Source organism: Pelmatolapia mariae, linkage group LG2 (assembly GCF_036321145.2).
Source record: "Pelmatolapia mariae isolate MD_Pm_ZW linkage group LG2, Pm_UMD_F_2, whole genome shotgun sequence".
NCBI classification, from domain to species: domain Eukaryota; kingdom Metazoa; phylum Chordata; class Actinopteri; order Cichliformes; family Cichlidae; genus Pelmatolapia; species Pelmatolapia mariae.
This window is the reverse complement of record NC_086228.1, coordinates 29,481,148-29,492,233: the sequence shown is the minus strand read 5'-3', so window position 1 is coordinate 29,492,233 and position 11,086 is coordinate 29,481,148. Positions and strand designations below refer to the sequence as shown.

Sequence of the window (11,086 nt, the reverse complement as noted above, 5' to 3'; positions counted from 1 at the left end):
AAACAATTAAGTGTGCTGATTTCTACTGCCATTCGATTGATGGGTCAGCATTGTTTGGTTAAAGAATGGAAGAAGAATGGATTGCAAATAGAATTTGGAGGGTGAATTATAGCTGTAGCTAACGTGTGGTGTGTACAAAGTCTTGCACCTGCAGTGAACCAAGCAGATGGTGGTAATACAGCTAAATGTTTGACACAACTCACATGACCTCAGCATCCAACCCACAGAAGTCTATTTCAAATATAACACAGGTAAGATTAAATTATTGAACAGTACTCTATATATTAATATACAAATATAACTGTATGTGAATATTTAGTTAACAATTATGTATTCAGCATTAAATATAATGTGATCTTTGATAATGTATTATCATTATCAAAGACTGTGTTGTCATGTAAATGAAAATGAATATGTTGTGTACAAGGGTTGTTTGCAGAACACCTGGGGTCTGCACTGATAAATAATCCTGACAGAAGGACGTTTACAGCAAATCAAATCTAGTCTGAAATACGTCTCATATTGAAAGGAATGACAGTAAAATAGATTTCATTGTTTTCTATCAGCATGTTTGATGGTTGATCCAGTCGACTGCAGCCATTCCATTTCCGTTCATCCTCATCTTCCTGGGAAGAAAGCGGAGCTCTAAAAATTCCTACTGTGCAACAGAAAATGTGACCCAGACACCTCGGTCAGGTTTGTGCATTATTTTATTTGTTTATCATTCCCCTGCACCAATAATCCACAAACACAAGTGTCTATTAACTCAGTATTATATTAATGAATACATATTATAGTGACAAATAAAAAATAATCACAATACAAAAGAGCCATTTAAATATGTCGAATGTCAATCGCATGTCAAAGTCTTGATTCAACGTGTACTCAACATGCATTTAAAATATAAAAATAGACTTCTGATTACAATTATATACATTTTTTATAAATATAAGTATACAAATGTATTTTCAAAATACAAAGATAAATACAGTCACATTGTGTACCTTTTTTTTGGATATTTAGCATTCACAAAACACAATTATTAAAACTGAAATGCAACTTTAACGACACTTGCAGGTCTTGTTTTTTTTCTTTGTTATTTCCTTTTCGGTCTTTTTTGCCACCAACACGCCCTCACTTTCATTCTGCACTGAGGGGGCGGGGAATAAACAGGAAGTCTAGCTCTGCCGAACATCCTGTAACAGTTTGTTGATCTCAGCCACCAACTCGCTGGCGTCCACCAATTCATGCCGGCTATCGCTACGTTTGCCCTGAAGGTGACCGAGCACCGAGTCAAAATCGTCCTCCTCGTAGTTCTCTGGGATCTCCTCCATGGCTGGCAGCCACTTGGAGGAAGGCCCAGGGAGCGGCGCCGACACCGGCACCGGGGCCGGGGGAGGCTGCACCAGCGTGGGGCTGACCAGCGCCGTAAGCAGAGGGCTGCTGTGGGGCTTGGGAGCGTGACCGCTGTTCTGGGGGCTGTTTTTGGGCGCCTGTGAGCCCTTGTGGCTGCTGCTCTGTGAGCTGAGCTTGGTGCTTGGTTTCAGCGTGTGGTAGCTACCGCCCTGGTGGTGGCCAGATGGGCCTATGCTGCTACCTGGGTTCTGGAAGTGGGTGTTAGCGGCCCAGGCTGCCACTCCCTGTTGGTGTACAGAGGGGCTGGGCTTGCCGGGCAAATGACCCCTCCTGCGATCTAAAGATCCAGTCATCGGTACGCCCATCCCACTCAGGCTAGTCCCCTTCTGGTTTTCACTGACCTGGACATATGAGTCCAGGCCCTGGGGTATTAACCTCTGAAACACACTGCTCATCTCTGAAAGCAAAGACGTGGTCCCACACAGGTCTTCGTCTGCGGCCTCGTTGCTGCTGGCACCTTCTCCCCCTTCGTCTTCACCGTCCTCCCCACCGAGGTCCTTGCCGAAGGTGGAGAAGCTCTGGTTCCGGGCGGAGCCGGTATCAGTGCAGGGCTGCGGGGTCTTTTCTTGAGAGACGTCGCTGGCTTGGCGGGCTTCTTCCCCGGGGATGTAGAGATTGCTGCGGTAGTCAGAGGAGGACGAGGCTGGGGAGGCCAGGGGTGGCATCCAACACTGATCGGAGTGACCCAGAACGCGGCACTCGTCCGTGCAAAGCCTCATGGCTGCAGAGAAGACAGAAGCATGAGCAATCACGAGTGAGCTGCAGCCATATGGTCACTCTATACAAAAGTAAACCTGCTTGTGTTTTGAGTCATTTAAAGATAAACCTTTTACTAAAACCTAAACAGGAAAGTAAAACTCACAGAACATAGGTTTGTTTCAATCCTTATAGTACACTCAGTACACTTACAGTTACTGAATAACCACGTGAAAAGGTTCCCTCTCTCTTTCACTGTTCATCAAACTGATCATCAGCAAATGTGACGTCTAAAACATTTAGCCGTGTGTTAACACAAAGCTACCATCTATTAGAAGACTGAACAGGTGTGGCCTTCATGTTTGCTCACAGGTGGGTTTCTCAGGATTATTGTAGGGTCTTTACATTATGAGATAAAGTGCTTTGAAGTGACTGTTGTTGTCATTTGATGCTATGTAAATCAAACTGACTTGCTACTAAGGATGGCTCTACCTGCTATTGAATTAGTTATTTATATCAGCGGTCCCCAACCTTTTCTGCTCTAATGTCAGAATATATTTTTAATGGAGCGGCCTTCTGTAAATATAATAATAAACATGAATTAACTGTGTAATTATCTAACTTTATTAGCAGCGTCCTCCTGAAATGCGCCAACAACATTGAGAGTAATCTCCTCCTCTCTGCCCCTTAATGCTCTCTGGTCGCTATGGTAACGTGCAAATATTTCTTTCAAAATAAAACGCACACCCACAACACGGGAAAAGACCCTGAAAACCATCAATTTCACACCCGAGCCTCAACTCTCGCAGCCCGGTACCAAACGACTCACGGCCCGGTACCGGTCCACGGCCCGGGGGTTGGGGACCGCTGAGTTAAATGACTTCATAGATTCCTGTAGAAACGTTCTCTTCCACATGACTGTATGAATATACACAATGCACAAGAAAATAAGTGTATACCTACGGGCCTACTGGTGATATATTTACAATTTCAAACATAATAGGAAAAAAATGACTTCAAACTACTTTCAAAAGCATCCCATAATGTCCTGTGTATGTCCATATTTTATGCTGTAAACAGGCAGAAATGAAGAAGAGTCTCCATCCAGCTAACATTTGCCTGTCCGTCCTCAGGTGTTTCTTTTTTTTCGTGCTTGGCTGTCTCTGGAAAGCTGCCCTAATTAGTCTGAGAGGCTCTCTGCAGGAGCTCTGCCGTCTATCGTCCAACGACTTCACCACAGAGAGACGATTCAGCCAGGCCGATCAATGCCTATTACCCATTCAAAATAACTCCTCCTCTAAAAGCCCTGCATTTTTCCCTTTCAAGTCACTCTTTTCAATATTAAATCTTCAAATAGAAAATCTCTGAAGAATAAATTAGACAAATCAAATATGCCAACTTAAAGCCTTCATTAAAGGACTGCGGTGCTTTTCAGTGACGCTGTTGAGGGACTTCATTATCCCCTCATTAACATGAAAGGAACATTCATAATACATCTTAGAGCAGATGAAAAGTGCATTTGGGTGCAGTGGAAGGATGAAAACAGTGCGGGGGCAGAAGCAGATTGGCTACCTCGCTGATGAAAGGCTAAAAATGAAAGATTTAACCCGAGCGACTGGTGTGTGAAAACAGAAAAGGAACAAAAATCCACGTCAAACAAACATTAACCTCCTAAGACCCAAACTCTTTCATGCTATGCATTTTTAATTTCTCTTTGCTATTTCGGCTGATTGGGACCTGATGAATGTAAAAATAAAGAATTAGGTAATTTTTATTTTTTACCTGATTTTGTTTTTGACAAAAATGAGATTCACATATGAAGACATTGGTTTTAAATTTCAATAGAACCATGGCAGTATAATGTCCTTTTAACTGGCTATCAGGCTCTTGTAGAGCAAAATGTAGTATTTTGGTCTAGACAACCTAAAATGTGATGTCCACATATGTGGACGCCAGGTCCTAGGAGGTTAACTGAGAGCCTCCTGACTTACTGGGATTTACTTTTCAGATAAGAGAACCGAGTACTTTGTTGAGGACTGAGGACAACATGGTTCACTGTGTGTTTACGTCAGAGACTGGATTTGATCAGTAAACCAATTCAGCTTCTATTCCTGCTAAGAGGAGGACGCACGATCAGTGAACGTCGGTGATCAGACTGACAGCTACGATTTACAGGAGCACTCTGGCTTTGTGTAAAGCAGGCACAGACCAAAGAAGAAGAGTCAGAGTGGAAAGGAGACATCCAGTCAAGCTTTAAAAACACTGCGTTGCACTAATGCCTTCGTATTTAAGACAAAGTTCCAGTCATCGGCCCCTGAGGAACGTTCCCAGGCTGATATCTAAACCTGGAGGAGTAATCTATTACTGTTACAGGTGCCTGAATAGGTCTCCCTGCCTGTATGTAACGACACTGTTTACTCATGCTAAACATAAAGATGTGATCAGGGCTGATCAGCAGCACTACACAGAGGTCTATTAGAAGTAAGCCAGCAGGGTTACTCATGTACAAGAGCTTAAAGGCAGTACAAGTGTTAAATAAATGTGAATATTGAGTAAAATGTGCAAGTACTGCTTTACTAATGGCTCTGTACTACAGCTGTGTATTAGCTGTGAAAAACAGAGAACCTGTCTTTGGCATCATTTATTGCAGTCTTCTCCATCTAGACAAGCAAGAAACAAAGCTTTGTGTTACATCCAAGGGGGCGGGGGTTAAGGCTTCCACACTGAGTCATAATAACAGAGAGCTGACTTTATACTGCAGTGGACCGGGAGTGGGAGGTGGCCTAAGCATCCGTAAGGAGAAAGGTGAGCCTAGAGATGTAACTGTGCTCTTCAGGGTTTAATCATGAGCGCAACTCTGAGCCGATTGCATAGCAACTCTGCGCCTCGTGGCAATTAAATGCCTCCGTTTCATCAGAGCAACATAAGAGCTTTGGTTTGGATGGCTGGAAATGAAGGTTTGAAGGTGGGAAAAAGCAGAGCGCCTAACGAGCGGAGCTCCTCTACAAAGCTGTAAAGAAGGGGTGGGAGGGAAGGAGGAGGCGTTAGTGATGAGATTGTCTGCCTGTCTGAATCGACTTTAATTGGGATGTAGCTCAAATGTGGTATTAAGTGATGGCTGTGTGGGAAGCTGGCCGGGAAGAAGCAGCAGCTCTGGGAGAAGAGGGATGGCGTGATAAAAGATGCTGCAGAAGCTTGCAGCCTGTATGATGTTAGCCAAGACACAGTGAAAGTTTTACAGGATGTGACTGAGTGTACCCTGCTCAACTAGCATGCAAACCTGTCACACATGTGATGCCAGCAGACAGAATACTTCAGAGTCAGTAGGGTCACTAAAAAGTGCTCATTCTTCCTCGTTAACTCAGCTAAAGAGAGGAGGGACCGCCCAGCAGCATGACAGCAGGCGGCAGAGGCTCAACAACTTCATGACAGTGTCGCTCACAGTCCTCCAAAGTCAATACATGTGCAGCTTATTTTTTTAGTTTCAGTTTTTTTATTGTTTTTTCTTTCTCCAAAATGAGCTCTGACATGAAAGCCTCATTTCTGCTGTTCAAACTGAAGAAATGTAAACTTTTACATATGATTGCTCAGCTGTGTCTGTAATCAAACCTCTGTAACTTTGCTCTGCTTCACTTCAGCAGCATCAGGTCATGTTCACATGTTGATTCATGGTTTGCTTCAGTCTTTGATGGACTGCAGAATATTTTTAAAGTTATCTGCTATAAAAAGCCAGGACAGGAACATCTGCTTGATGTTTTATCCTCAGTTACTTGGACACAAAGGCATCTGCTCTGATGAAGTCTCAGCTTTGTTTTTATAGATATAAAGATATGGACATGTACTGATAAATGATCAGAATTATAATATCTCTGACTGTCTGAGCCTAAACTGAATCAGTGAGAGAAATCAGTAAGGATCCCGGCCCTATTATAGCTGTTTATAGGCCACAGTATTCCCATCATCCCACAAATAGACTCGTGTCTTGGTAAAGTGGAAAATTCATTTTAGTTTTTAAGGATGATCTAAAGGACCTCTGACTCCACTCTAAAGAATGGGGGCAAAGTCAAAAATCCCATAATATGCAAACCAGCACAGTAAAGTTTGACTTGAGGTTAAAGGAGACTCGGACAAAGACGATGTGCTCCACAGTTTTTCATATGAAGCTCTGTCTGTTTAATCATCAGGCAGCTGTGGTCCACAGAGAACACCATGACTACAAATGACTACAGTGACGTATGAGAAACTCAAGTGTTCTTTTAAAATTGACTTGAAAACCTCTTTAATAGGGTTAATACCTATATGACCTAAAAGGAAAGAAAATGAGCACTTAAATTACAAATCAGGTCTTGGCTAATTAAATTTTCAAGTAAAAATTATGTGATTTGTTGAGAGAAATTAGGCGGTGGTCAGTGGAATCAGAAAGCATCAACCATCGAGGGCTGGACTAAGTGGTATAGTACATGGCATGTTATTAGTATCGGTGGTATAGAGAATGAATTGAGGGTGTGGCACAGTCCTCATCAGATGACCTCTAGGTGGTGTTGCTAAGCAAAGGTTAAGCAGCTCTGGTGTTGCCCAGTTTGAGCCACGCTCAAAGAGTTTGTGACCCACGTAAACATGAGTGAATGATGACTCATACGTTCTAATGAATTTCCTAAATTGACGTATTGATTTAATTCATTTGAATAAATAAATCGACCAAACATGCAGGCCACAGACTGCCAGCTGCCATAATTTGCTACATTTTATCATCTCATATGAAAAGAAGATGAAAGTGTTTGTGTTTAGAGCTGTTGGCGTGAACCTCCAAGAACACAGGCACTTGTCACTATTACCTGATAAATCACCAAAAATATAAATCTCACTGTAGCTGTTAGATTAGCAAACCAAGAATCTACATGTTTAATGGATACAGTTCTTAGCAATTCTACGTATAATTATTATAAGAACAATATTAGAGTGGTGGACAAAGGCTGAGCAAAATAAAGACTGAAGCTTGGCTTCATATCTACCGAGGGCAGTGCGGTGTGATGTACCTGCATGTGCTCTGTGCTGGCCATCAGGGGCATATATCTCAGTAAAGCCCTCACCGAGGAGCCTGTCCATGGGGGACTCCCTGCCGGGCTCGTAGTCACTGTCCCCGGCCTCACTGTCTCCCCGTCCGCTGTCCTTCAGACTGAACTTATCCATCTCATTCAGGGCATATCTGCAAAAAGCCAGAAGCAGATTTGATACATGAATCACAGCCAATAATATTAGCACATTTATGAAGACACCACACTGATGAATAATAAGGTTCACTGAGAGTGCTCTGCAGAAGGGTTTTAACATAAAATTATGCAGATGTGAAGTTACTGAGCATATAGTTTAACTCCAAAATCGACTGGACCAGAACAGAGCTGAGAACAGTGGAAATGTTGCACTGTGACATGAGGAGGAGCTCAGAGGGCTCTTCCTCATGTGTGCCTAGGTGTGCCAGCACACAAAGCATCGTTCACGCATGTGTTACCTGTAGCTTCTGGTGTATTTGTTGCCTCTGAAGCTTGGCCGTGGCTGGTACTGGCCCTGATGAAGCATGGACAGAAGCTGTGAGACTTGCTACAAAGCCAAGAAAAAAAACAAAAAGAAAGGAAAAAAAGACAAAATAAAAGGGAAAATGAAGAGGGGAAAATGAATGGAGTCAACAAGCAAGGCCACAAGACAATGTTTGGGGGGGCATTGTGGGGGGGGCTGAGGAAGTGCATGACTTTGTGATGGTCAACAAAAAACACGACACGTACAGCTGAACAGAACACGGGAGGTAACCCCGGTACATGACAAACCACGTGCACGGCTTCAAATGAAAAAGTACTATAAGTATAAATACTTCAATGAAAAGTATTACATGTAAATCAGGTTTACATCAATCCCATGGACATTTAAAGAAAATGAGTAAACCTCTCACCTCTACAGGAGGAGTGGCGTGGGCCAGCTCCAGAGCAAAGTTCTCTTGCACATGATTGGAGGAGATGGTGACCAGACTGTTCAGTGACTGGCGGCTATGATGGCTCTGCCTGCTCCCCAGCGTGCCTCTCTCAGGTGTAGGGGAAGGGGAGGGGGAGCGCGGGTGTGCACGCACAGGTAAAGTTCCATTGACGGTCGGGACCAGGGTGATGTCTGCCTTGTGGATTTGCCTGGCGGGCTTCTTAGGGTGGTTCTGGTAGCTGTTCTCCGCCACGCGACAGTTGTAGTTGTGTCTGGGGTCTTTCTTCTCACGGCTGCAGCGGGCCGTCGCAAACATCAGCATCACGATGAGCAGCAGAGCACAGACTGCACCCAGAGAAATGATGACAATGAGGGAGAGATCCAGTGAGGCCTGGGTGGAGCCGGTAGGATACAGAGAGGGGAGAATGTCCATGTTCTCCTGCACAGAGAGCCTGAGGAGGGCTCCTGTGGACAGCGGGCTGATGCCTCTGTCCTGCACTTCCACCCTGATCTCCATTATGTCCCGCGGAGCCTGCTCCAGACTGGCATTGGTTCTGAGCTCACAGCGTCGGGCATCCATCACAAACAGCCCATCCTCATTGCCACCGATGATGGTGCAGCTCACCTCTCCGTTGGCACCAGCATCACGGTCTGTGACTTTAAGGGCGGTGATCAGCTGACCCGGGGATGCATACTTCCACACGGGAAGCTCAGCGGTATGATTCCGGAGTGAGGGGGAGTGAATGATGGGCGGGTTGTCATTTTCATCCAAAACAGTCAGCAGGATGGAGGCATTGGCCGACTGCGCGGGGTTTCCCCCATCACGTGCCTGAACAGTGAAGGCGATCCGGCTGACATCCTCATGGTCAAAGCTGCGCAGTGCATAGATGGCACCGTTAGAGGGGTCGATGGTGACGTAGGTGGAAATAGGGCTGTCTTGTACCACCGTGTCTACGATGGTGTAAGTGACCTGACCGTTGGTGCCCAGATCTGGATCTGAGGCCACCACTGTCATCAGGTAGGCTCCAGGAGAGTTGTTCTCCGACTTAAAGACCTCGTAGCGGCTCTTCTCAAAACACGGAGGATTGTCATTTTCATCCAGAACCTGGACGGTAAAGTGTTTGATGGTGGAGAGGCTGGGGGAGCCCCTGTCCTCAGCTATGACCGTCAAACTGTACTCTGACCTCTTCTCGCGGTCCAGTGAGACATTAGTGAGAATCATGTAGTTCTTCTCGTGGGTCTTCTGGAGCCTGAAGTGGCCATGGCCGTGCAGCCTGCACACCACCTCACCGTTGAGCCCTCCATCAATGTCATCAACACGCACCAGAGCTATGAATGTGTCCATGGGGGCCCCCTCTGAAATGTAGGCCACCTCTTCTTTGCCAGGCGTCATCAGGTTAATGTTTATCTCTGGTTTATTGTCGTTGACATCCACAACTTTGACCACGATTTTGCAAAGTCCAGGAATGGAATTAGGGCCCAAGTCCTGAGCCTGAACATCCAGCTCGTAGGAAGCACTGGTTTCATAGTCCACCTTTTTAATCAGAGTAATGTGGCCATTTTCAGGGTGGATCTTAAAGGTCTCCAGGATCTTTGGTGAGACATGACTGCTGAAAGAGTAAACTATTTTCCCATTAGTGCCCTCGTCAGGATCCGTGGCGTTTAAATCAATAATTAGAGTCCCAAGGGGAGAGTTTTCTAGCAAATTGATGGCATAAGCCTGTTCGTCAAAGGCCGGGCTGTTGTCGTTGGAATCCGAAATACTGATCTTGAGCAGAGTGGAGCCAGACTTGGGGGGCACCCCGTTATCCGAGGCCGTTAGCTGCAGCTGGTAACTGGCCTGCACCTCCCGGTCCAGTTCTCTCATCACCACCAGCTCTGCGTACTTGGCCCCGTCCGTCCGGGTCCTCACGTCGATCTTAAAAAAGTTGTTGGCTGTGAGGGAGTACGTGTGCAGAGAGTTCTCCCCTACGTCCGCATCCACAGCGCCGTCCAGCGGGATGCGCGTCCCCACTGACGCGCTCTCGGAGATCTCAATGGGGACGATGGCGCGAGCAAAGTGCGGGGAGTTGTCGTTGATGTCCAGGACTTCCACTTCCACGTGGAACAGCTGCAGGTACTCCGTGGGCAGCGTGACCACGTCGAATTCAATGGAGCAGTTGGAGTTTTTCTCGCAGAGCTTCTCGCGGTCGATCCTGGTGCCGATGCTGATCTGTCCGTCGTCCTCGCGCACGGCCAGCAGCGGCGTGCTGCCCAGCTGCATCACGCGGAAGCGAAAGCTCAGGGAGCTGGGTAACTTTGGCAGAACCGCGGACACGTCCTCCTTCAGCCGCGCGATGACTGTGCCCACTTTCTGCTCCTCGTAAACTTTGTATTTCAGAGTCTTCCCGCTGGCGCCGTGCACGAGCGCGAGCAGCAGCAGCGCGAGCTGGAGTGGAGCCGAGGACCAAACGGTCGCTTTTCTTTGGCTCCTCTTTGCCCCCATCTTCTGCGCTCACACCGAGGGATGACTTCCACAGAGGGGAGATCACGCAGGGGAGAACACGCGTGTCCTTATTGCGACATGTTCGTCCTGCGAAAACTGCACGAGACACAAAGAGAGAGAGGAAGAAATAAAGAAAGTCGTTTCGTGGGAGACGAACACACACAAACTGCGCCTCTCTCCTCGCAGACCGCTCTGTCACACTTCCACATATGCTCTGAGTGTGTGTGTCTGTGTGTGGCTGAGGAAGCTCCCTCCCACTCTGTGTGACTGAGAGAGAGAGTGAGAGAGAGAGAGAAAAGTCAATGTGTGCGCGCGCGCTAGTCTTTCTTCTCGCGCCCCTCTCTGCGCCCGCCCCGTCTCTTTTCCACACAAACACTCCTCCCCCACCTCCTCCCTTCTCCTAAATCAGAATGGCCTCCTTTAAGCAACAGGAGTGCGGTGGGGGGGAGTCCCACTCCCCCCACCGCAGAAGTGTGTCACAACAATGGGCCGGAGCGCGATCCATTCGGCTCGGCCTCCGTTAAC

General features: G+C 46.5%; 1 protein-coding gene across 3 annotated transcripts; it reads right to left on the bottom strand.

Moving 5' to 3' along the window:
* Positions 1–706: 706 nt before the first annotated feature.
* Positions 707–10,774, bottom strand: pcdh18b (protocadherin 18b). 3 transcript variants are annotated; one of them, XM_063498415.1, is made up of 4 exons: positions 8,057–10,774; positions 7,622–7,710; positions 7,149–7,318; positions 707–2,137 (listed from the first exon to the last, which is right to left on the bottom strand). In XM_063498415.1, the coding sequence occupies exons 1-4, from the start codon at positions 10,559–10,561 to the stop codon at positions 1,179–1,181; spliced, it is 3,723 nt and encodes a 1,240-aa protein (XP_063354485.1). In that variant the 5' UTR covers positions 10,562–10,774; the 3' UTR covers positions 707–1,178. The 3 variants fall into 3 exon arrangements, with proteins under 3 accessions (XP_063354485.1, XP_063354504.1, XP_063354495.1); XM_063498434.1 differs by having other exon boundaries at positions 7,203–7,318; XM_063498425.1 differs by having other exon boundaries at positions 7,622–7,677.
* Positions 10,775–11,086: the final 312 nt, after the last annotated feature.